This window comes from Echinops telfairi, unplaced genomic scaffold (assembly GCF_000313985.2).
Source record: "Echinops telfairi isolate 266 unplaced genomic scaffold, ASM31398v2 ScPeMD7_7430;HRSCAF=8468, whole genome shotgun sequence".
NCBI classification, from domain to species: Eukaryota; Metazoa; Chordata; class Mammalia; order Afrosoricida; family Tenrecidae; genus Echinops; species Echinops telfairi.
Genome location: NW_022111330.1, coordinates 492,896 through 520,562, shown reverse-complemented (window position 1 = coordinate 520,562; position 27,667 = coordinate 492,896). Strand labels below are relative to the sequence as shown.

The 27,667-nt window shown below is 35.8% G+C and overlaps 2 protein-coding genes and 2 pseudogenes across 2 annotated transcripts in view; 1 reads left to right on the top strand and 3 right to left on the bottom strand.

The window, feature by feature from the left end:
* Positions 1–27,667, top strand: part of LOC105979931 (centromere protein P) — a 369,435-nt gene that overhangs the window by 124,451 nt on the left and 217,317 nt on the right. The window lies entirely within an intron of this gene.
* LOC101651556 lies at positions 7,066–8,246 on the bottom strand (annotated as a pseudogene).
* LOC101651248 lies at positions 8,688–9,781 on the bottom strand (annotated as a pseudogene).
* OMD (osteomodulin) lies at positions 12,756–27,394 on the bottom strand. Its single transcript, XM_004717739.1, has 3 exons — positions 27,361–27,394; positions 13,820–14,776; positions 12,756–13,090 (listed from the first exon to the last, which is right to left on the bottom strand). The coding sequence occupies exons 1-3, from the start codon at positions 27,392–27,394 to the stop codon at positions 12,756–12,758; spliced, it is 1,326 nt and encodes a 441-aa protein (XP_004717796.1).

Sequence of the window (27,667 nt, the reverse complement as noted above, 5' to 3'; positions counted from 1 at the left end):
TCCATTTCCAGTTGTGACAACCAAAAATATTTCTGAGAATTGACAAATGTTCCTTATAGGGCAAACTTGTCTCCAAGTTAAGAACCACAGAATTTTTCTAGACTCATAAAAAAGCAACTTGGAACGCCTATAATTTTATGAAAACTCTGTGGCTTGAATCTGTATCATAAATAGTATGCTTATGTCTGAACCGCAGTCATTTAGTCAAGTAAGCTAGTTTACTTCCCAGGGTAATGGGTGAAATTGAAGGAGATAATCATAACTTATTTTAAGGAGAAGTTCATGATAAAAAATGTGTCTTCTTTGTGGATTTACCCTTTTTTGAGTAATATATAAATTTCATTATAGATAAAATCTCAAGAAGTAAAATGATTATATGTCTTTGTGATTTGTCTAACACATATTTCTTAGACATATTTGTTTTGTAAGTTTGAGCATATAAGCAACTTTAGACTTTTAGCAGTTACAGTTTAATTTACTTTCCAGCTGTAGGTATATATCTTTCCCCAGGATTTAAATACAGATTTCAAATCAGGAAACTAGAGTTTTAGTTCTGTGATTAGGGTTATATGAATTATTTGCAATAGGAAAAGTTTATACAAGAAACAAACTTTGTTATTTTCTTTCTTCCTGTGTGGCTTGTTAAGTGTGTTATGGTTTAAACAAAAATGCATAGCATTTCGGATAATACTTATACAAAGGCTAACCAATATAATCTTCAAAGTGACATCTTTGCTCTTTAAGAGGTGCTGTAAAGCACATTTTCCAAATGCAGTGTGTCATTTACTTTCTTGAATGCTTCTTTCATGAGCATTGATTATGGATCCAAGTCAAATGAAATTCTTGAAAACAGATGTTGTCTGTTTACCCACGTGTGAGGATTTCGGTTTGCTTTACATCAAGTTGCAATCCTTACTTTGATCTTCATCTATTAAGTGCCTCAAGTACTCTTAGTATTCAGCAAATAAATTTATGTTATCTGTATTATCAAAAGTTGTTAATGATCGTTCCTTTAATACTGATCCCAAATTCTCCTAATTTAAGCTGTGGTATTTTCCAGTTACTTCATATGCATGTAAAGGGGGACAATGAATAAGGAAGAACTGAATGAAAAATTAGAGAAGAACTGGTGCATTTGAATTATGATGTTCGTGGAAAGTAGCATGGACTGCCAGAAGTACAAACAAATCAGTCTTGGAGGAAGTACAGCCAGAATGCTCTTGAGAAGTGAGAATGACGAGGCTGCCTCTCATTTACTTTGGACATGTTACAAGGACACAACAATCCCTGGAAAATACATCATGCTAAGTAAGGTAGAGAGGGTCATCAAAAAAGAAGAAAAAGATGCTCAAGAAGATAGATTGACACAATGGCTGAAATGATGGGCTCAAACATAACAATTGTAAGGATGGTGCAAGACTAGGCAGTGTTTTGTTCTGTTGTACATGGGTCACTATGAGTTGGAACCAACTTGATGCCAACTAACAATATCAACACCCAAGTGACTCTGTATTTAGTTGTCAGTTAGCCTAGAGGAGCTGGAAAAAAAATTATTACATAACTACACTGTGACCTTTGTTTTAGTTTTATTTATCCCCCTCCTCCCCTTTTTTTCTAAATCATTTTATTGGGGGTTCTTACAGCTCTTCCATACATCAGTTATATCAAGCATATTTGTACATATGTTGCCATCATCATTTCCAAAACATTTTCTACTTGAGCCCTTGGTATAAGCTCCTCTTTTTGCCTCCTCCCTCCCCGAGCTTCCCACCCTCGTGAATCCTTGATCAATTATATATTATTATTATTTCATATCTTACACTGCCCGTTGTCTCCCTTCACCCACATATCTGTTATTCATCCCTTTTAGGGGGTGGCTATATATCCAGCCTTGTGTGGGTTCTCCTTTCTCTCCCTTGCCCTCCCCAACCATACCCCTAGCTCAGTGGTTCTCAACCTGTGGGTTGTGACCTCTTTGGGGGTTAAACGTCTCTTTCACAGGGGTCGGTTGCTTCATAACAGTAACAAAATTACAGTTATGAAGTACCAATGAAAATAATTTTATGTTTGGGGGGGAGGTCACTACAACATGAGGAACTGTATTAAAGGGTTATGGCATTGGGAAGGTTGAGAACCACTGCCCTAGCTTTTCGAGACCTCTTATCTGTACGAATGTGTGTTGTTTGGTCTAGCCAGACATGTAAGGTAGAACTGGGTTATGACGGGGGGTGGGGGTGTGAAGTATTCAGGAACTAGAGAAAATATAAGTGATTCATTGGTGGTATACTCCACCTTGGTTGAATCATCCCTTCTTTATAACCCTTCTGTGGGGGAATATCCCAATTTTCTACAGATGGGCTTTGGGTCTCTACTCCAACCCTCCTCGTTCACATCAATATAGTTTTGTTTGGGATCTTTTGATACCTGATCCTGTTGACACCTTATGATCACACAGGCTGGTGTGCTTTTTCCATGTGGGCTTATTTGCTTCCCTGCTAGATGGCCGCTTATTTGACTTCAAGCTTTTAAGACCCCAGATGCTATATCTTTTGATAGCCGGGTACCATCAGCTCTCCACCACATTTGCTTATGCATCCATTTTGTCTCCAGCAATCATGTTGGGAAGGTGAGTATCAAAGAGTACCAGCTTATCAGAACAAGTGTTTTTGTGTTAAGGGAGGCCTGGAGTAGAGGCCGAAAGTTCATCTGCCATCTTAATACTTAACATATAAATATATGTACATTGGCCTCTATGCCTTTCATTATAAATTAATGTATTTACATATATACATGCCTGTAGCTATACCTCTATAAATAGCTTTTGCTTCCTATTTCTTGTTTCCTTTCACCTTTCTCCTATCCCACTATCATGCTCACCCTCCATTATGCTATCAGTATTTCCTCTCATACATTGCTCTTGATCAAACCCCTTCCTCACCATCAATTTTAGATCTCTTGTTTTTCTTATTCAAATTTCCTTTTAATTATTTTAGTTTATTCTTATAATACTGTAACTAACAACTGTCTGTTATATAAAAATGAGAAGAGCACAGATAATCTTAAGTAATTTAGTCAAGAACAACTAGCTAAGAAGTGTAAAATAATACATTATTATTTTTAGCCAAGTATGGTCTTTGAGAATTACAATGTTATTTTCATCTCAGGAATTCTGAAAATTGGAGGGATTTTGGTTTGTTTGCTTGCTTTGATCTGCAAAAAATTAAAACAAAAATCATACCATTGTTATTAATTACAACTTTAGGAGCTTGTTTTCTCCATTTTCCTGCTTATTCTAGGCATCTCTTCTTTCTGGAAGTGAAACAATTAAAGGTTCTGTTACCACCTGCTGTAGCCATCACAGAGGCAAGTTGAGACTCAACATACATTTTATGAATAGTTTTGGAAGGACAGCAGGCTAATTCTTTATGTTTGCCTAGCCTTCTTTCATACAGTTGGGACTTTATACTTTTCTGGGAAGCAGAATATTACTCTGTTACATTTTTCCCTCTAACGTTTATGGCCTTTACACCCTGGAATACAATCTATATTTCTTGTTTGTGTCAGTGCCTCTGTTTTTTCTCAAGGCTGATTTCTAAAGCTTTTAAGTTAACAATGCAACTAAGTTATTTACAACACAAATGCATTAAGCTCAGATACCTGGGGTACATTCCAGGGAGGAAGTGAAGAAAGGATAGGGTTTAGTTTTGTTGGAGTGAGTCAGAGCTGCAGCTGTCAGGAACCAAAGCTCAATATTTTTTTTTTTTTCTTTCTCTCTTGGTTTTTAGACCTTTTCCTAGGGTTATTTGGGACGCTAATTCTTAAAATTGCATTGGATATCCACATCAGTTCTAATTTCTTAGGTATTATTACATTTATAAAATTTGAATCTGTTCTTTAAAAGATCTCTGCAGAATCAGAATGTATTTAAATAACCCACTTAAAAAATGTATAATGACCTTTGTTTCACAACTATTCATCTACTTTCTTTCCTATCATATACACTATTCCACACTCGGATCTTATACCCAGTCCATCTTTGTGAACTACCACAGCTCTCAGAGGATGAATCTTGCATGTGTGATACCACACAAGGTAAAGAAAGTAGGGACAGTCACAGTGATTTCCACAAACTTCATGTTGTGAATGTTTTACCAGAATGAATTGAGTAATATGATTAGGGACCTAAATCTTTCCAAGGAGTCTTCTGAATTGCTTGTCGCCTGACTAAAGGAAAAAAATGTACTTCAGCCTGAACCAAAAATTACATTTTTTATCAAAAGTGGGGAAAGAATTTACTGCCGCTCTTTACCAAAGACAACAGCTTAGGATTCTGCAATGACATTGGAAAATTTCTGAAGAAAATTGGTCTTTAAGAATACAATCCAAGTGAATGGCATCTTCTTTTTTTTTTTGGAGCGTATTAAAAGGTTAGTAAATGCTCAGGAGTTTGGTAAAACTTTTTTTATGGTATGTAGTTTCCTGTTTATTTTATTTATTTATTTTAATATTTCCCCCTTTTTTTAATCGTTTTATTAGGGGCTCATACAACTCTTATCACAATCCATACATACATCAATTGTGTAAAGCACATTTGTGCATTCATTGCCCTCATCATTCTCAAAACATTTCCTCTCCACTTAAGCCCCCGGCATCAGGTCCTCATTCAATTTTTCCCCTCCCTCCCCGATTCCCACTCCCTCATGAGTCCTTGATAATTTATAAATTATTGTTTTGTCATATCTTGCCCTGTCTGATGTCTCCCTTCACCCACTTTTCTGTTGTCCGTCCCCCAGGGAGGAGGTCACATATAGATCCTTGTAATCGGTTCCCTCTTTCCAGCCCACTCTCCCTCTACCCTCCCAGTATCGCCACTCACACCACTGGTCCCGAAGGGATCATCTGCCCTGGATTCCCTGTTTCCAGTTCCTATCTGTACCAGTGTACATCTTCTGGTCTAGCCAGACTTGAAAGGTAGAATTCGGATCATGATAATTGGGGTGGAGGGTGGGGGAGCATTTAGGAACTAGAGGAAAATTGTATTTTTCATCATTGCTACATCGCACCCTGACTGGCTCGTCTCCTCCCCGAGAACCCTCTGCAAGGGGATCTCCGGTGACCTACAAACGGGCTTTGGGTCTCCACTCCGCACTCCCCCTATCATTCACTATGGTAAGATTTTTTGTTCTGATGATGCCTTCTACCTGATCCCTTCGACACCTCGTGATCGCACAGACCGGTGTGCTTCTTCCATCTGGGCTTTGTTGCTTCCGAGCTAGATGGCCGCTTGTTTACCTTCAAGCCTTTAAGACCCCAGGCGCTATACCTTTTGATAGTCTGGCACCATCAGCTTTCTTCGCCACATTTGCTTATGCACCCATTTGTCTTCAACGATCGTATCATGGAGGTGAGCACACAATGATATGATATTTTGTTCTTTGATACCAGATACCTGATCCCTTCACCACCTCATGATCACACAGGCTGATGTGTTCTTCCATGTGGGCTTTGTTGCTTCTGATCTAGATGGCTGCTTGTTTACCTTCAAGCTTTTAAGACCCCAGATGCTATATCTTTTGATAGCGGGGCACCATCAGCTTTCTTCACCACATTTGCTTATTCATCCACTTTGTCTTCAGCGGTTGTGTGGGGAAGGTGAACATCATAGAATGCCAATTTAATAGAAGAAAGTATTCTTGGATTGAGGGAGTACTTGAGTGGAGGCTCAGTGTCCTTCTGGTACCTTAATACTAAACCTATAAGTATAGGCACATAGATCTACAGTTCAAAACATAGTATGAAATATGTTTTTTTAAATCACAGCAACAAATATGATTCTATTCTAATTGGTCACCAGGATGAAAGAAGAGTATAAGGCTATCTCTTTAGTCTGGGAAAAGATAAATTACCAAGAACATCAATAGGTGGTTTGTATAGGCTTGCAGATGCTTCTTTTTTTTTGGTCAACACAACGCATCCTTGCTTTATTTTTACTTTGGGGAGAGTAGAGCCAAACATGAACATTGGCCAAGAAAAGATAGGCCTCTGAGGGAATATATACTGTTTGGAGGACAAAATTGTAGTCAATGTTCCCTTGTTAGCATGAGATAGAATCATGTTGCCATTAAACAGAAATGACTAGGCCTGATGAAACAATTTGTAAAAGTTTTGAATAAAGACAGTCATTGGATCCATAGTGCATAACTTGCCTGGATTTACCATGGAAAGATTGAAGGCAGGAACTTTTGATGGTCCACAGATCAGATAACTTAAATGACCCACATTTCATTGCATCTATGGATGAAATAGAATCATGTGCCCGATTTCATTTGTTCTTGTTGTGAAAAACTTTCTTGGCAACATGAAGGCAGACAGTAACAGACTTAGTAGAGAATATGCTTTTTTATTTCAATAGGCTTGGCTGTAAAGTAAGTGTTAAAGTTCATTATGTGCAAAATAATTTAGATTGCTTCTCAGGGATCATGGGTGACTTAAGTGAAGAGCAGAGTGCCACATTTCACCAATACATAAAAAGAGTGGAAACCAGATAACAAGGAGGATGGGATGTACACATGATAGCATTCTATTGTTGAAATCTTATGTAGGATTGTCCTGGTAGATACCCCTCTCAGAAGTCTTAGAAAAGGAGCTTCTTTGTGTGTAGAATGACTGGAGAGTTTGTAACAGAAATCTGTACGTTAGATTTTAAATAAGTAGATTGTCATGTAGTAAGTATACTTTCAATTGTTATGTTTCAGAAAAATTGTTGACTTTATTGGTATTACAGTTTAGCTTTAATGCACACTAAATACAAACGAAATTTGTAATTAAGCATTGATGGTCACTTATCGTGCAAAACAATATGCCAAGATGAACATTGACAGTTTTATAAAAATTAAAATGTATATTAAACATCTCAATTACTCTAAGCACTCCCAATAAAAATGTAAAAATGGAAACTTATCAATTGTTATAGCAAATGGTGGGCTGCTTACTGAGTAAGTAATAAAAGATGCTTTCTAACTTTAAGTAGCTCCAGGTTAACACATACTCTCTTTCTCACACATGTTATCTTTTTATTCTGTGTGGAGCTCCAAGGCAAAGATTGCTTGTGGCTTCATGAACTATTGAGAGATGATGGTCTGTGGGGCTGACTTATCACAGGTCTTTTATTCTTTTTTCCTAATAGATCCTTAGCTTCTTTGGGAAGAGGCATATGAATTGGTTTCCATGGAATTGGATTATAAAAGGCTAGTTCTGGAAAGGAGTTCCCACTGTAAAAGTCTGTTCTCCATTGGAATAATCCTAGCTTTCTTTGCAGCTGGACGGGGTCTATTTTTTGAGTTTTAAGCCATTGTTTAAACTCGTTTTTTTGCTTTCTTTTTTTTTCACCTCTTGTAAGTCAGCTTGCCATTTTTTCCCTTTTCTTTTACTTTCTTTTTTTTTTCACATTCTTCAGCATTTCCCTCTTTCAGACATTCTTGATATTTTCTTTTGCTTCTCTTGCAAAGTTCTTTCTCTAGTTTCTTTGCTGCTTTTCTTTCTATTTCTTCATTAATTTGTGTTTCTTTTCTGTTCATTCTTTTTCTGAACTTACTCTTTGTGTTTCACTTCAACAAATATTTTGGGTTGGTTTTTGTTTTTTTTCACATTCTTCCATTGTTTTTCTTTTTTCTAGCTGTTGACTTCTGTAGAGCTTTCTGTTGAAATGTCCAGGCTCTTCTTTTTTTAAAATACTATAGAAGTATGAGAATTAAATTTTATTTTACATAGTAGAAATTGTAAGGAAGATTTATATTTTCCCATGGTGTAGCAAAATATTTCAGTGAAATAAGAGATTTGCCACAAATAAGATGTTGCTCATTTGTATAACTGAAACAAGCTTTTATATTCCTACAGGAAAGGAGAATGACCTAATGAAGATAGTTTCAGATCTTAAAATCCAGATTTAAACATTTGGTTTCATTGTTAACATTCTACATGGTGTAACTAAATTATTTCTATTAGTAATTAGCATGCATTTACAATATTGTTTTGATCATTTGGAATAAGTAGAAAAAAATTAACAGTTCAAAAATACCAACCATACATTTCTGCCAACTGTACATTCTTTTTATTTGCCAACCACCTGGTATAAGGCTGCTTTCTGGAAAGTGCATCTGTTTTTGTTATTCTTGCTTTTCTTCTGATTCAATTTCACTGGTGCATGCCTCTGTAACTCCAGTCCTGAGTATCTTCATCTCTGTCATCCTCATCCTCCTCGGCACTGTCATCCTCTGCAAAGGGAAGCTCTGGTGGCTGAGGGGAGAAACAGCAACGTGTTGGAATTGCAGCTTAGTGGCTGTGGTGGCAGTGATGGAAAGCACACAGACACCACCAGCACTTCCAGCCCCTGTCCAGGGCACCTGCCATGATAACTTTTTTTTTTTAATTTTAAGGTCAGCCATCCAAGCAGTTGTTATTCACTAATATTCATTTACCTGCTAGAAATAAAAATTAGTTAAGTGGAAATGATTATTATATATGTGTATCTATACATGTCATATTTTTCCTCTCTCTTCCTTTTGAATGTACACAATGTAACAAGAGTGGCAGACCTGAAATTACAATCATCAAACAAATCCAGGATAGATGTCCACTTTCATTCACAAATACAGCACAGTGGACATTTTCTGTGAATTGGAATGCCATCAAAGAAGTGGTGGTGGATGCTCATTTCCTTTATTACTCTCTTTTAAATGTAGCTTTTCTAAAACAACATCTAGTGGCATAATATCTACACAGCCTATAGCACCCAAATCTGCCATCTTCCCCCAATTCATCCTCATCTGAGGACTTGCTCTATTCACACACTAAAGTGGATAGAAGGAGCTCCTGGACGAACAGGTTGTGATCTGCACACATATTTTCCATGGATTGGACTGTCTCAGACATTATAGGATCATTCAACCTTCTTAAAAGAAATTGGGAATTTTGAATCACTTGCTGACTACTTTCTATCCTAGCTGTGTTGGTCGTAGCTATGTATTATGTGATTGTAGTGGTCACACTTCTTGGGTGTAGGATGCTGGGTTGCATTGCTTGCGGTCTCCAGTTGCTGCCTCGCTGTCTGGTCATGCTGCTGTTCTAGTTGCAGCTGCAGCTGCAGTTGGTGTAACTGAGAAACGGAAGGGCCAGAAGAATTAAGCTGTCCTCCTTAAGAGCATCTCACTCCTGAGAGCTGAGACAAAAGCTGAGTGATAGGATCCATGGATTGCCTATTGCTTGGAGAATATGAACTCTCAGAAGAAGAAAATGTCCACCAGTCAAACTGCTAGGAAAGTGCATGTTTGCTCTACGAGAGCGAGGACCAGGGTGAAACATTCTACACACATGTCAAGCATTACTCGATTCATCTAAATCTCTTCTAGGGGACTCTGTGTTCAAATGTAAGATGAGCTGCAGAGTCATCCATGACGTTATTAGGTAATACAGCATATATTGGACAAATCACTTCTATTGATGTTTCTGCATGTTCAGAAGTAACTTGTTCTTGAAGCAATGTCTCTGTATAGCCCTGCTTCCCACAATAGGGACAAGTGAAAACTGGCTGCTCTATAGAGAAGGCTTCCTCATAGTACCAAACAAAATCTACCATCGTTAATACGCACAGCATTGAGTGGTCAGTTGTATGCCTCTTCGTTGTTGCACAAGTTTTATAACATGATGCACAAAGATTGTAATTGTAGCAAATGAAAAACTTGTATCTCCGACCTTGAAAATTTTCTTTTAAACAGGCATCATAGCTGACACCTTTGCAGGGCCTGCCACACCCCATGTCTGCAAGCGCACTGGACCCTTACTGGAAGGAGGGAGCTCTAGGTTGTTGGCCCACCTGTCTGCAGGCAACCAGCTGTCTGGTTTAAGTCCTGAGGGTTGGACTCCCGTAGGTAACAGCCCCAGCACCCACTCTCCCTCCCTCGACCCATGATAGTGCAAACCCTCCAGCTATCTAAAGTTTAAAATACATACTTGGAGATATAATTTATATAGCATACACTTTATTCATTGGAAACAGACAAAATAAAAAATTTAACATTAAAATGTAAATGGTATACTTCCATAGTTTTTAGTATTTTCAAATAGCTATGTATCCATCTCCACAGTTAATTTTAGAACATTTTTCATAATTCCACAAGGAAATTTCATGTTCATTATGAGTCACTTTCACTTTTCTTAATTCTTAGCCTCCACTAGCTCTGGGACATCAGTTTATTTTCCTCTCTGTAAATTTGCCGGTCTGGACATTTCTTATAAATAGTCATATAATATGTAGTATTTTGTGCACTGCCTTTTAATTTAGCATAGCCTTTCAGGGTTCAACTGTATGTGCCCCAGCATAGATCCATACTTCATTTCTTTTTTATGACCAAATATTCCATTGTAACCATATGAGGGGGTACCCCTCAAAACACTGGAATTGTACTGGGCATAGCAGAGTTTTCATAGTATGCATTTTTCCCTGCTAGGTGAGCATTGAAAGCAACTTGCTCTGAGTTTGTGCACCCAGTGGTGTCCCTTGTGAAGTTACTCTCTGGCCACAGTGAATTTTTTCATAAAAGCAGTTTCGCTCGAACCTCATATTTTGTGATGGCTGATTTAAGAGAACAGTGTGTGGCTGTGAAATTTTGTTTCCCGCTTGGGAAAAATGCCGCATAAACTGTTGTGATGTTGAGCACACCTTACAAGGAGAGTGCTATGGGAAAAACTGGAGTATATGTCTGAGTGGTTTTCTCATTCCAAAATGGTGAAATGTCGATTGATTACAAACCTCGTTTTGGGCATCTTTTAACTTCCCTAACGGACACAAATATTGACTTAAAGGTATTTGGAATTCATTCCACTAGGTCAGACTGTTAATCAAGCTTTCTATTTAGAGGTTCTGAAAAGATTGCATAACAATGTGGAACAAAAAGGCCTGGTTTGTGGCAGATGGACTAGTTTTGCCATCACAAAGCTTTTCAGTTTTTCAAAGTGGACCACTTTTCAGTGATCCAAGGTTAAACACTTTGTGCAACCAGGACTCCTTTTAGTGTAAGCATACATGTTCCATATTCTTGGGTGCGAATCTAAGAATAGAATTTCTTTGTAACATTGGACGAAGTTAAATGAGTGTTCCAACTTCTCTACATCCTTGACAATACACCTTAAGGCCTTTTATTATAGCCATCCTAATAGGTGTGAGCTGGAATTTTATTGTGGCTTTGATTTGCATTTCCTTTATTATATTTTTAATCCCTGTTTTTTTACAATTGGATCCCTGAGTGGTACAAACAGTTAAGCACTCAACTACGAGCTTGAAAGTTGGTGTTTCAAACCTAGCTAGAAGTGCTTCACAAGACAGACTTAGCGATCTTGACAACCCTATGGAGCACTTCTAATGTGACACACATGAGGGAGCCATGAGATGAAGTGAACTCAATAGGCCACTAACAACAACAGTTTATAATAACCTTATTTCACTGTACTTCCTAAAACACCTACAGTACTTTATACTTAATAACTCAGAATAAACATTTGAATTTATAACCCTTTTTGAAAACAAAAAGAAGGGTTCTCTCTCTCTCTTTTTTTTTTTTTGGTCTTTTTTGGTTGAAATTGTGCTTTGTGTGTAACACTAGTATAGTACTTTTATTAATTCTCAGACTTGTATCTTTATAGTGTCATAGTCAGTCACATAATGTGTTCTTTTGTTTCATGATCTTTCATTGCTAAGCCATATAACTTGATTAATGTTGATTAAATGGATGTATGGAGTTTTGTTCATGTTTGTTCCGGATTGGTGAGATGCTACCTGGAGACAGGTGGGTGTTCTAGTTCTAATATGTTACTAGTGTAGTGTACTCAAAGATTTTTAAAAAGCCAAAAAACAAAAACACTGGAGGCTTTCTTTTTAACAAATATCTCCAGGAAAGAAATACTAACTACATGAACACTACTTCTAAAGTATAGTACAATGGAGCATAAAAAGGTTCGTGAAAGAATGTACTTAAAAGATAATAGAATTTTTCCACAAATTTTTGAAGTGCTCTTGTTTTATTTGTCTGGTTGTGTGATGTGTAAATAGGTGTCCTTTGTTCTTTGAATTCCCTTTATAGGCAGCCCCAGGTTTTTATATATCCTTTATCTGGTGAATTCTATGAAATATTAGCATGATATATCAAGATTTTATCACAACAGGTAGATATTACTCCTTATAAAGCATGCCAACATTTTTCCCCAAAATGATATTAAAGAATAAAAACTAATGTTATTGCCATTAAGTCGATTCCAATGCATAGAGACCCTAAAGTATGAAGTAGAACTTCTCTGTGGGTTTTGAGCTAAATATGGGAGGAAAAGGGCGCATCTTTCTTTGTCCTGAGTAGTGTCTGTTGGTTTCAAACTACTGACCTTGTGGTAAACAGAACAGCATGGCTTCTACTTCTTAGCTTCTAAAACTATTATTTTCACGAATCTTAGGAAAATTAATTAATAGAGATGTCATACTGACTTTTCTCCCAACATAGTATTTTTACATTTTAAAAGTGTTAGAAAGAATTAAAGTTTAAATTTTGATTTCCACTTTTCACTATAATACATATTTCCAAATATTTATATCAATTTGTGTAAATTTTAACCTCAAAGATGCAAGTTTTATCAATATTTTAAACTCACTGTTTAGTTAGATAAACATTAAATTATTAAAGTATAAGTGTTGGTATCCTCATAATGTATACCTAAATATTTTCCTGCCATTCTTGAATTTCATAATAATGAAGATCAAAATTTTCTTCTGTTCCTTCTTGCTCTTGACTTTCAAAGTTATTTTGTTGATCATCATGTTCATCACTGTCATCCTCCTGATACCTTCGGAAAACTTGGGTCTTCAGATGTATTGTTTGACCATTAGTGTTTCTTTGTTCACCATAATAAATACTGTGCATGTGAGGGAAACAGAATAAAATGTATGAGTTTATTGGCTCTTTTAGCCTATTTTGGTCCACACGAATGTATGTTAAATGGTAGTATTGCAGTGGGTCAACAGTTGGACATATCACTGTAGCATTAATATCTGAAAAATATAAATTAATAGTTAAGTCTTCACTCCATTTAATACCAAACATTTATTAAAATGCTATAAAGTTGATGTAGTGCATTAACAAAGTTTTGTTAAAAACTTTAAGTAGAATTAACTTTAATTATTTTCACATTAATCAAATGATATAACTATAAATGAGTTTTACATTATCAAAATAAATATGGCTTCCTTGACTTTTCTGAGCATCTAAGTAATATCTTATTACTAAAACAATTTTTAAAAGAGATAAAAATTACCTGAAAACTACTACTCAGAATATTGATATTACTTCGTATCAATAGCATGCGCCAGTACCATTTCTCAATGCTCAAGGTGGTAAAATTTAATAGAAAAGACTTAAGCTTTCTAGCACATCTTTCTCTCAGGCCAATTTCTGCCATTTCCTTAGCCAGCTCCCAAACAAAGCTAAACTATTGCCATCAAATTGATTTTGACTCATAGTGACCCCAGAGGACAGAGTAGAACTGATCCTTTGGGCTTTCGACATTATAAATCTTTACTGGAGCAGACAGCTTCATTTTTCTCTTTCAAGGTAGATGGAGGGTTTGAACCACCAACCTTACAGCTCGCAGCCCAATAGGTAATGCACTATCACTAGGCAACATTTTCAGCAATGTGTAAAGCCTAGAATATTAAAGATCTGCTTTTTAAAATGTAAAAATACCACTTTCTTTTGTTAAAAATAATAAAAATTTTACATACTTTCAATTTCATTGTTTTCTATGTATAAGTGTTCCAAATTTCTTGGAATATAGAATAATTGCTTCAGTTCATTGTGTCCAACATTGAGCTCTCTAAGGTTGGAAATATTAAATATATTATATGGAATATCCTGTAGTTTGTTGTGTGACATTCGTACAGCACGAAGTTCTGGAAGTTCCTTGAAGTAATTTTCTGGTATAGAAGAAATTGAGTTGTTTTCTAAAGACAGATACATAAGTGAAGAAGGTAAACTAGAAGGCATTGATTCTAATCTGTTACTACATAGGTTGAGCTGCATCAGTTTTTCCATTTTGCAAAGGATATTTTCTTTGAACATGGAATCATGCAAGTGATTATAACAAAGATCAAGCATGGTCAAGTTTATTAACCCATCCATGGCATTTGTCTGCAGTCTAAAGATCTCATTATGACCAAGAAGGAGTCTTTCCAAAGATTTAGGAAGAGGGAATGGAAATTCTTCTAGATTATTATGTTCTAGATGAAGTTGTAGTAGATTTGAAAACTTAGTAAATACACCATAATCAATCTTCTGAGATTTAATTTTGTTGTGGCTAAGATTAATTTCTTTAAGATGAGTTGCATTAATGAATGAGCTTTCAGTCACAGCTTCAATTTCATTAAACTGAAGGTAGAGCTGCTGAATGTGCATTGGAATACTTGGGATAATCTTGAGTTTGCGATTATCACAGTACATTGATGATAGAAAATTAGGTGGACAAAAGCATTCATTGGCACAGACTAAAGTATTCTGATGAAAAGGAATTCTGTAGTCTACATTTTGATGAAACTGGAATTCTGGTTGATAGGCATCATCTGGCTCTTGAACATAGTCTTCAGCCCACTGATCAGTTTCATATTGGCAATACACCTCGCCTCCAAAAAAGAAAAGGAGGACACATACTTGACTTAAAAATCCCACGGTCTTCTTTTGTCTTACTGCAAATAGAAAGGGAATATATTATGGGGAAAAGTGAGTAAACTTGGAATAGTTTGTAAATAAATTGATAGCTATATAAGATAAATCTGTCACAATACAGGAAGTTGTAAAATAATATCCAAAAAGAATGGGCAGTGTTCAAACCAAAATTAGTATTTAATTATCAATGAGGGGATATTTTTTAAAAGTTACATATTGCATTGAACCACAGTCAAAAATATAAGTAACTCTCAATTTATCGTGCTTAATAAACTAAAGATTTATTGCTATAGCAGGATAGCTCGCTCTCAACTACAAAGCTGTTGCTCTTTCTACTATAAATCATTGGTTATTTCATCCTTTTAAGGGACCCTATGAAAAGAGAGCCCTGGTGGCACAGTGGTTAAGCACTTGTCTTCTAACCGTAAAATTGGACATTCCATGGGAGAAAGATCTTAAAATTACAGCCTTGGAAAATCTAGTTCTACTCTGTCCTGTATGAGTCAGAATTGTCTCAATGGCAATGGGCTTATGAGAAAAGAGACCCTATTATTTTAGTTAAAGATATTAGCTAAAAAAAATTTTTTTGACATTAAAATCTGCTACCATATAGCGTTTATTTCCTGATCCTTCCCTGCCCCCCCCCCACCCCCGTCCTTTTTGGAAGAGCATGAAATACTCCTTTCTATGTGATAACTTCTGATATGTAAAAGCAGTTGTTTTCTCTTAGTGTTTTCTGTCCAAGCCTAAGTCAAAGTTTTCTCATGTGTAAAGGTTTACAGCATCCAAATATTTTGTCTATAGCTTTATCATATTTTACACAAATAGTGCATGCCACACATTTTTGCATGTTGCGCAAATTCTACACATTATTTTCATAAACTTACTATACAATGTTATTTTTGCATGTTGCTGACTTCAATTTTGTCCTGTTCTCAAACCACCCCTGGTCCTCCAACTTTTGTATAATGGATTTAAACAAGGTTAAGTCATCGTTTTGGTGCCTGCTGACATGGAGGTTTAGTTACTAGGGGCAAACTTATATCAACTTACCCTCATGTTTCTTTTCTTTTTTTTAAATAATTTTATTGTGGCTCTTACAGCTATCAAGCATACTTGTACATATGTTGCCATCATCATTTTCAAAATTTTTTCTTTCTACTTGAGGCCTTGATATACCCTCAAGTTTCTAAAGCACCCTCTCTCCTGACAGGATGCCTTCCCTCCCTTTCCTGCTCTGCAAACTGCTTTCTGCAGTGTAGTAAAACATAATTTTCCCAATTTCTTGGATGTGGGCCTGCATAGCAGAACCTGAGTGTGCACTGGCAGTGGTCCCTGCCCACAACAGGACTTTCTGATGCTAAGGCTGTGACAGTTCAGTGTTTAGCACACTGCCCTACACTCTTGTTTCCAGCACGCATATTTGGGTACAGACTGACAATCAGAAACTGCACCACTCTCAGTCCTGGCCATGATTTGCTCTGGATCAAATGCACAATTTCAGTTGTTTATTATCTGATTACCAATGTACCACCAAATTCAACCCATGACCTATTGGCCATGCTTTACATTTTTATTACACTAATATTATCAATAGTAACATTTTTGGACTATTGAATAAGGGTGAATGAATGAAATTGAAATTCACTTTTGGAAATATGAGATAAAAGTGTATAAGAGATATTTTTATATGATTTCAGAATTGCCTCAAGTTACATGTGTGTACATGTTATTTATATAAGCATTCTCCTAGTCACAAAATACAGTAAATTAAAACCAGTAGCCACTGAATTAATTCTGACTCATTGTGGCCTATTTATATTAGAGTAGAATGGTGTTTCAGAGGAATTTCAAATGGTTGCTTTTTCTTTCTTAAAAAAAATTGGGGAGTAGATCACTAAAAATAAATCACTAAATCTATTTCCAATAGATTATTCTATATATTTTTCTTAGTACCTTCTTAGGTTCCTTCTTTCATTACCGTATATACTCGAGTACAAGCTGACCTGAATATGAGTCGAGGCACCTAATTTTACCACAAAAACTGCATTAAAAATGTGCTGAAAAACTCGGTTTATACTCAAGTATATAAGTAATATTTTTTTAAATAGAGTCCTAAATATACAGAGGTTAAAATCACACCATCTTGCCTCAAGGAACTTAAAGTCTAGTTGAGAATCAGAGTGATATACACTACAATTCATTATGACTCAGGCATAGAGATTGTAAAAGAAGGATTATCTAGTTTAAGCAGGGCAGCTTTACATAGGATTACAATTTGAACTTGTAGTAGATAGCAGATTATGCATTGGACGAAAAGCTTTCTTCTTAGTTCAGTAGCTTAAGGTGGTCTAGTTACTTAATATACTTGACATTTCCTCACCAATGAAAAGAAAGTCATAATGACTCACGTGCTATCTCATATAGTTGTTGCTGAGATCATAGGATATGTGTATATAAAAATGTTGAAAATTGGAAAGTGTAAGCCAAATAGAATAAGTATAATAAAGAACTCACTTTTATTCTGACATTCACATCCGGGATTCTAGAATTAAGCCCATATGCATAATTGAATGTGATGAGATAACTCATCATTGGAATAACTAAGAGAATTATTATTTAAACAATTTTTTTTATCTGGCAGGTCTCCATTAAGAGTAACTGCTCTAGATTCTAATACCTCAGTTTCCTCTTTTCTTGTCAGAAGCTAAAAAGTTATAAAATGCATTTGGAATTTGAAGTAGTTATTCAAGTAGTCAAAGACCCATTTATATTCTCTTTCCCTTTGACATTTAGCTCCATTATACTTCATCACCTCAAGTACTCCCATCCTTGACACGCTCATCACCAGAAACTGCAAACGCTGTATACTCTCAGTTTCGAACATCTTACACTCTGACCCATTTATTTTTTTTAAACTTGCTCTAGTTTAATACCTCAACTATAATAATTTCAGGAAATGAAATCAAACAATCAAAAAAGAGTTAGACAAAGTTTCAATCCTACTGTTCCCCACATGTTTGCATTTGAGCCCCTTTGTGCTGCCTGTCTTCCATTAGGTGAATTTACTGTTCTCTTGACCAAGACAGTTATGCCATCTTTTCTTGCTCACTTTAAAGATGATGGTCCTGTGACCCCTACATTGTGGGTTTTGCCTTTTCTCCCGGATCATTCTCAAGAATGCACAAATATATGGTGAATTTTTCTACTATTAAAAAACAAAACAAAAATTCTTTTAATTTGCTAAACTTAAAAGTCAACAACTCTTCTCTTCATTGAAAAACTCATCAAAATGGGCTTGTTTGGTTTTTCTCTTTCATACTCTACAGTTCTTTCCTTTTTGGACCTGCTTCAATTAATCTCTTATCTCTACCACTTTACCTACATTTGACAGGATCACCAGCCATTTGCTAAAGATGATGGCCAATTCATGTTCCAGCTAAGTTTTCTGCTGCATTAGACGTAGTTAATGATGCCTTCCTTTAAATACTTTACTAATTTAGTCTCAAGGACAAAATATTTCCTTCTTTCTCATGGGCATTCTTTCTCCATCTTCTATACTGGCTCCTCTTCACTTCCCTAAATTCTTAGTCTCAGAATAGTCAAGACACATCCTTGGACTCTTTCACATTCTCTTGGTGATCCCACCCAGTCTCATGATATTAATGTGGAAAAGAAAACAGATGAAAATATACGTGACCAGTGTTATTAATTATACATTAATATGAAAATTTCATGTTATTAGAGTTTTAAATCATAATATTTCTCTTAGAGAAAAATCATCCATGCTTTTATCAAGGAAGTTTCTAACTGAATTTATTAATAAAAATAAGGTAGGCTTTAGTTTGTTTTAGAAAGTTTCAAGTATTCAGGAAGCCTTAAAGCATTTCATTATTTTAAGACTTAACTATTTTATTGATAGAGAAACCAGTATATAAGAAATAATGAAATGTTCAATAATTCATAATAATGTATCAATGCATTAATATATAATTCTTATTTTTCCCAAGATAATTTAAATTTTATCTCTGTAAGATCAGAGTACATATATTACATGACTCAAGAAGTTAGACTTTTTGACTAATACAAATATGAAAAGCCTAAATTTATTTTTAGCCATGATGTAGTAATATGAAATTTCATATTATAATTTTAGAAGCTTAATTAATGTAAATCCTTGCAAATCAATCCTTCAATAGACTAGATTGAGTACTTATATATTCCCTTTAAGAAAATTGACAGTAAGTGCAAGCCTGTATCAGGGATCTGTTTAGTTAAAAAACCTAAAGAAAATTTTCAGTGAATCCTGTACAAATGCTCATCTTCTAATAAACCAGAATTACTTGCATTACGTAGACCAGTGGCTCAATCAGCAATGAAAACAATGTTATGGTTAGGGGTCACAAACATGAGGAACTGTGTTAAAAGGTTGCAGCATTAGGAAGGTTGAGAACCACTGACATAGACATAGGATCAAGAAAACATTTTGGGTCTTTTTTTTGTCATTTAAAAATGAGATTGACCCAGATAAAAATTGGTTAGATTGAGAGTGATTCCTATAACCTGATAATTTTCCTTTCAAAGTAAAAAATTGAAACAAAGATTGATTATTTGGTAAATCATAAATAAATTAGAAAATTAAATTTACTTCCTTCCCTGAGCATTTTAGGTAATCAAAAATGTAACGTAACTTTTAACAGACTTTGCTTCCAAATTGTTCTTTTATAGTAGCAACTATCTTTTTAATATTAAAAAATCATCAAACATACTTAAACATTTTTTACAGTAGGAACACTTTTTTAAAATAGAAAAATATTTTACTATCATACCTGTTGAATTTGCTTTAGTTTTCATAGTTTGATGATATGAACTCCTTTAAATGAATCACAAATCCCTAAACACAACTATCTCTCTTTAAAATCCACAGTAACTGTGTGTCTAGAAAGGGTTATCCCTTGAGTTACTCTAGTAATTTAAGCAAGTATAATCAGCTTCAAAAACACTTGTGATGACTTTCAATTATTCATTTCTTTTCATTATACAAAACTTTGTGGCTTCAAATGAAAATGTTTGTTTTTTTTATCAGATTTTTTGCGGCTTATTTTTTTCTTTTCCTCCTTAATTTTGGTTTGAGGTGTGGCAAGAATTTCCTCAAATATGAAAGGGAAACAAAACCAAATGAACCAGTATGTACTGATTACTGTTGCTATTTTCATGCTGAAGAATTCCTCAAATGAAAGTCTACTGTTCTTTGGAACTCAGTGTTTTAGCAGTTTAAAGTAGAACTCAGTTGCTTTAAGTCCACTGTCAGACACTTTATGTGCACACTGAAGTTTGCCTTTATTAAGACTAAGATTGACTATTAGAAAGAGCGTTACACGTTTAGTTTATTTTTTAAATGAGATAGATTGTCATTGATTATGCAGATGAAATATATACTGTACCTTTTCCCAGAGAAAGACTTTTTTTTGTTCTCTGCTGTCCTCTTTCTCACCTTCCTTTGACATATACCCTCTAGAATAATTTAATAACCTCCAAAATAAAATTAATCCCTTGGGTATGGAATTCACTGACTTGTAGTAAGAAGAAAGCTCTTTGACTTGCTTATTTTTAATCCCCGAGGCTGACCAACAGTTTGCATTTGAGTATTAACCTAAAGGTTGGCAGTTTTAACCCACCTAGCTGCACTGTAGCAGAAAAACCTGGTTATCTGTTTATATAAAAATTATAGCCAAGAAAACTCTGTGGAGCTATGATATTGCTATGAATCAGGATCAAAGCAACAGGGTTTGTTTGCATTTTTAGTAGTTCATAAAATAATTCTATATTGTAGAAATAAATAAAATTGGATGCTTCAATTAACCAATAATTTTTGGCCTTCATTTTGTGGATGCAGAAAATTTCCTCATTCCTTTGAACTAACTTTTCTGAAGACTTAAATGCTAATTTTTATCTTACTTTTTTCATGTTTTAAACAGAGTTAATCTGTGTCTCTTGGCAATAGACTTTGAGTTCATTCTTTAAGAGGTTTTTCAAGCCTTTTCATAATAATAAGATAGTGTAAATTCTAGATTATGTTTTGTGTCCTCAAAAACATTGTATAAAGTGCTCACAAGATTTAGTTTATAGTACAGATTTTTTAAGAAGTATAAAGAGTATCAAATAATGCACTGACAATATTCTTTAAAAATCTGGGATGTTACACAAAGCATTGGTATGTGAAACTTGGCAGAATACATCTGGCCATGATTTCATCTTGTTACTGATCTTTTCCATATGTTCTTTATTAGTTTATTTTTAAACCTCAAGTTCTTCACAAGAGAAAGAAGGATAAATCTGTATATTTTTTTCCAAAAATCATTTTACTCATTCTAGCAATTCCTCAGAGCAGTAATGTAAAATGAGCATTTTAGTTTTCATTTCAATGCTCATTTAACTCTGATTTGAATTTTAGATAATGATTATGTTCATGTTTCTAACAAATGCATAAAACCACAACAGAAAACAAGGTAATTATCAATAGATAGCTAGAACATACAGAATAAAATATGTCTCAAAAATGTGTACAGGGTTCTTAGTGTCTGGAAAGTTCATTTTGGCAAGTTTGGAAATAAGAGGAACTAGTGATTAGTCAGGATCCATGGTGTCATAGTGGTAACCCGTTGGGCTTCTGACTACAAGATCAGCAGTTTGAAATCACCATCTACTTTGAAGGAGAAAGATGGAGCTTTTTACTGCTGTAAAACTCACAAGGAAGGAAGTCCACCCAGTGCTCCAAGATGTGAATGCAACATGCCGGCATGGAATAGGGAACCAGTGGAGAGGTCTGAGGGGCCGGTCCCAATTACAACTACATGGATACCTGCCCCTCCCCGCAGAAGAATGTATTTCAGAGGACAGCACTGAAGCTGCGGCTCAGGGTGAGGGACTTGTCTGATCAGGACACACTGGAGCAAATGAAGGGGGAGTAAGGAAGAGTGGAGCACATCCTGGTCCACCATTCCTTGAGGACGATGTTCCCACTCAGCGCAGCCAATCCACAGAAAAGACCATATGCCCGGCCCCACTATGAGACATGACATCCCTCACTGACCCATAGCCCTACAGGGGACAACACTGGAGACACAGTGTGGGAATTGTGCCCGATCTGATCCCACCACACGGAGGCAAAACACAAAGGGCTTGCAACAAAACAGCAAGGGGAACAGAGCAACAAAGTCCCCAGGGAATACCGAAAATAGACTTTGGGTCCAGGGCTTGGCACCCCATCAGACTGGAAAACACTCCTAAAGGCCAACAAACAGTCCTTGAATTAACTACAAGCTTTTCCTTCTTGTTGTGCTTTGTTTTGTTTTTTGTCATTGGCTTGTTGTTTTGTTGTATTTTGTTGGCTTGGTTTTGCTCTGTCTTGTTTTTGTGCATGTTATTATCTCTGCAGGTCTGTCTAAATAAGATAGGCTGGATGAACAATCTGGAGGAGAAAACAATGGGACCGACAGTTCCAGGGGAACATGGGAGAAGGGGAGGTTGGAGAAAGGGAGTGGTGTTAACAAATCCAGGGACAAGGGAACAACAAGTGACCCAAATCTGTGGTGAGGATGGTGTAGAAGGCCTGGTAGGGTGTGACCAAGGGCAATGTAACCAGGAGGAATTACTGAAACCCAAATGAAGGCTGAACATGATAGTGGAACAAGAGGAAAGTAAAAGGAAATCGAGGAAAGAGCTAGGAGGCAAAGGGCATTTATAGAGGTCTAAATAAAGGCATGTACATATGTAAATATATTTATATATGTGGATGTGGAAATAGAGCTATGTGTATATATGTATAGGTTTAGTATTAAGGTAGCATGATGGACATTGGGCCTCCACTCAAGTACTCCCTCAATGCAAGGATACTATGTTCTATTAAACTGGCATTTCATGATGCTCACCTTCCCGACATGATCGCTGAAGACAAAGTGGGTGCATAGCAAATGTGGTAAAGAAAGCGGATGGTGCCCAGCTATCAAAAGATGTAGCCTCTGGGATCTTAAAGGCTTGAAGGTAAACAAGCAGCCATCTAGCTCAGAAGCAACAAAGCCCACATAGAAGAAGCACACCAGTCTGTGCAGTCACGAGATGTCGAAGGGATCAGGTATCAGGCAGCATCAGAACAAAAAATCATATCACTCTGAATGAGGAGGAGTGTGTAGTGGAAACCCAAAGCCCATCTGTAGGCAATTGGACATCCCCTTAGGGAAGGGTTGCGGGGAGGAGAGAGCCAATCCAGGGTGCAGTGTAGCGATGACGAAACATACAACTTTCCTCTAGTTCCTAAATGCTTCTTTCCCCCTCACTATCATGATGCCAATCTACCTTACAAATCTGGCTAAACCAGAGGATGTACACTGGTACAGATAGGAACTGGAAACACGGGGATCCAGGGCATATGATTCCTTCAGGATCAGTGGTGAGCGAGGCGATACTGGGAGGGTGGAGTGGAAATGGGGAACTGATTACAAGGATCTACATGTAACCTCCTTCCTGAGGGACGGACAACAGAAAGGTGGGTGAAGGGAGACGTCGGACAGTGTAAGATATGACAAAATAATAATTTATAAATTATCAAGGGTTCATGAGAGAGTGGGGAGCGGGAAGGGAGGGGGAAATACTGAGGAGCTGATGTCGGGCTTAAGTGGAGAGGAAATGTTTTGAGAATGATGAGGCAATAATGTACCAATGTGCTTTACACAATTGATATATGTATGGATTGTGATAAAAGCTGTATGAGCCCCCAATAAAATGATTAAAAAAAAACTCAACAGGGCAGTTCTACCCTGTTCTACAGATTCACTGTAAGTCGGCATGGACTGTGCATGGTTTAGGTTTTTTGGAGGTTAGTTGGCCTTAAAGGAAAATTAAGTGTTGTAAATGATTGTTTATGATAGGTCACTGTTATAGTTAGGTTGCCATGATTTCAGTAATTGGAGAGATCATTGAGTTAAGTCAAAATCATAGGTTATTCTATGGTCATAGATTGAATGACAATGATGCAATATCTCAAAGCCAAGTAACTTGTGCTGCAAGGAAATTTCTTTATACTGAGATTTAATCAAGGTAATAAGTATATGGGTTTGTTAGTCAGAAAATAATATTTATTCAGCAAGACAATTTTAGTTGCTGGGTTTACAGCAGTTAAAGTTTCTACTTGTAATTTTTTTTTTTAATTTGAGTGAAGGTTTACAGAGCTTGTCATTTAACCATTTAAAAGTTCATAAACATTTTGTTCCGTCTCATTGATTTCAAACCCCACAATGTAACATTACTTATCCCACCTCCCCCCTGTGTTTCTATTCCTCCTTCTTTACTAGCCCTTTTGAAATTTACCCTTGGGCAGATGCTACCCTTTCAATCTCAAATGGTTATTTTAAAGTGTGCATATCTCCTTACTGTTACTGTTTCCTTTAGAGGCCTGTCTATTGTTTAGCTCAAATTTGAGCCACTGAAGTGAGTTTAGAGGCATTAAGGGCCATATGCTCAGAGATTCCACCAGTTTCTATCTCACCAGTAAAGTAAATGTGGTCTTTTTCATTAGTTTTATCTCACATTTTTCACCCACACTCTCTATGACCTTCTCAGGTGGTCCCTTTCAAAGCAGGTGATGATAGTGGTAGAGGAGTGTTATCTACTTCTTCTGGCCCAAAGGTCAGAGAGACTGATGTTTGCCTGTTGGGCTAATTATTTCCATGTGCCTTCAATTTTCAACACTTTTTTTTTTTAAACTTCAGATAGGGAGTGATCCTTTATTGTACCTTAGATGGCTGGTCATCTTTTGATGAGCTTTTAAGATTGCTGTGATTACTCACCAAAACAGGATTTAGAATATTGGCTTTGTGGCTTTTGTTGTGCAAATTGATCTTGGTGTCTCTTGAGACTACTGTATAGTCCTGAGTCCCTTTGAGGTTTTTGGCTATGTTTAGGAAGCTTTCATAACTTTTCCCTCTCAATACTTCACTACATTTATAGACATATTTGTATTCATTTACAAATCTTCTCCTTTGCTCAAGTTAACACCAGTCTACCCTGTAGTCTATTGCATCCCCTTCCTTCCCTTTCCCTCTCATTCTTGGTATCCCTCAAAGTCTGTTGCTTTTGGTATGAAAAGGTTTTTTGTTTTTGTTTTTTTAAAGTCATTTTATTGGCGGCTCATACAACTCATCACAATCTATACATACATCAATTGTATAAAGCACATTTGTACATTTGTTACCCTCATTATTCTTTTTTTTATTATTATTTTATTGAGGGCTCATACAATTCTTATCACAGTCCATACATATATCCATTGAGTCAAGCACATATGTACACCTGTTGCCCTCATCAATCTCAAAACATTTGCCCTCTACTTTAGCCCTCATTATCGTTGGCTCATTTGGTATGAAAAGTTTTATCTTGCTATTTTCTTTTGTAACTGGAGTCTAGTACATTATCTTTCCTTTTGTGATTGAATGATTTCACTCAGCATCAAGCCAAACCACAACCAAAACTTATTGCTATCAAATCAGTTCCTACTCATGTATCCTCTAAATTAATTCATGCCATGAAATGTTTCACAGTTTCTTCAGTATTCTTTAGCAATGTGTAATGTCCCATTGTTGTGCATGTACCAAATATTATTTATCCATTTTTTTGATGGACCTTTAGTTTATTTTCATCTTCTTACTAATGTGTATAGTGTTGCAATAAACACAGATTCACAATTATCTGCTAATACTATGGCTCTTCTTTAGGGTAAATACCAAGTAGAGAGGTTGCTGGGTCATACACTTTGCCCATTTTAAATTGGATTGCTTATCTCTTTTCGGTTACAGTGTTGGAGTTTTCTAGAAATCAATCCCTTGATCAACATGTAATGGTCAAAATTTACTTCCCCAGCTCTGGTAGTTACATAATTTTCTGTCAACTTGAAGATTTAAAAATGTAGGAGTGGAGTCTAGCCTGTTAATTAGGTTACAGCGTGATGGTGTCTTCTTGTGGGCTTGAACTTCTGATAAGGATGGTCCTGGGAACCTTCTCTCTCTCTCTCTCCCTCTCTCTTTTTCTTTCTCTCACTTTTTTTCTCTCCCTCTTTGCCTCCACGTTCCTGTTGACCAGCCACGCTGAAACCTGCTAGAGCCCTGTGATGCTTCTGCCACCATTGGATCCACAAAACTTTGTACCCAATGGCCTGTGATCTTCCTGGATTCAGTATCATTGCATGTGGCTGCATAGGTCTGAAAAGGGATTTAAGGACTAGTATTGTATTATGGACTAATATTGGACTTGATCTGGACTTAGCTAGGATGTTTCCTTAATATATAATTATTTCTTGATATAAGGCTCTCTCTTACACACATATGAGTGTCACTGGATTTGTTTCTCTAGTCAACCCGACCCAACACACCAACTGTGGATTCTCTTTATACTCCTTAAGTGAAATTTTTAGATGGTTTTAGTCATCTAGTTTTTCTTCTGTTTAATTTTTTATGTTTGATAATGTATTTATGCCATTAGGTACCCTGAGTTTGTCCATATGTTTTCCTTGATGATCTATATAGTTCTAGGTTCTATACAGTATAGGATACACATCTTGATTTATTTTTATGCAAATGGATATCCAGTTTTGCCATTTTTTAATTTCACATTTTATTTCTTCTATTACCTAGTTGTATTTACGCAGAATGTTATTCAATATCTATATATTTTGTATTTTCTTTACCCTATCTCTGATTTCTCATTTCATAGCATTGTGATCTGAGAACATGCCTAGCAATATTTCTGTGTTTTAAAATTTATCGATAGCTGACTTTGGTGCCTAACATAAGATGTATTCTGGTAAATGTTCAATGTGTACCCAACAAGATTGTTTTGTTGTTTGGTGAAGTGTTCTGTATGTATCCATGAGGTCTAGTTTTTCTTTTTCTCTACTAAATGTCCTACTAGTTTTACACAGTTGTGTATTTCTCTTTTAAGTTCCTTTAGAGTTTGATTTTTGTTTTTTGAGGGTCTTTCATATATATTATGGCTATTTCTTTTTGTTCAGTTAGCCTTCAATCATTAATTATATAAGCCTTGCCTTTTATGCTGATTTTTATCTTAAATTCTATTTTATCATAAATTAATATTGCCATTCCTGCACTTTTCTGATTGTCATAGCCTGACAAATTTTCTTTCATCCTTCGGTTTTTAATCTATTGTTATTTTTCTGTGTAAACTAGTCTCTTGTATATAACATATTGATGGATCTTGTTTTCTTATTCTGTTATTCTGTATTTTGACTGGTGTATTTAATGAATTTACTTTCAGTCTATTTACTGATTGATATGAATTTATTGCTGTCATTTTATTAGATATTGTTTGTGCTGCTTATTTCTTAGTTCAACATGTTTTTCTGTGCTGAATTAATTTTGTAAGTGAAACTTTCTGTCATGTTTTTTTTTTCATGACTGTTGGGTTAGTGTTTAACCACATCATTCATTTTGTCCCTCTTTTACTTGATGAGAAGGCTATTAATATTATTTGAGGTTATCTTGTAGATATTAATGGCTCTCCAAGTTTAAAATGATCTATCTTGAAATCAACTTACCTTCTTCTCCACTTGGAACTTTTTTACTCTTCATTTGGAACCTTTATAATTACACAATCACCTCATTTTACTTTGTAAATGTCTGCATTACAAGTTGAGATCTCTGGTTCTCAATTTTTGGTCTTGTAGATTTGTTTTACTGTGGGTACTTGTACATCTGTTTTTTTTTAACGTTTTATTAGCATATAATTCACATGGCATAAAACTTAATGGTTTGAATATATTAAAAGGAGTTTGAACCACAAGACAGAGAGTTGTGATACTAGAGAAGTAGTGATAGAGGTGAAGTGAAGTGCTGGAACAATGG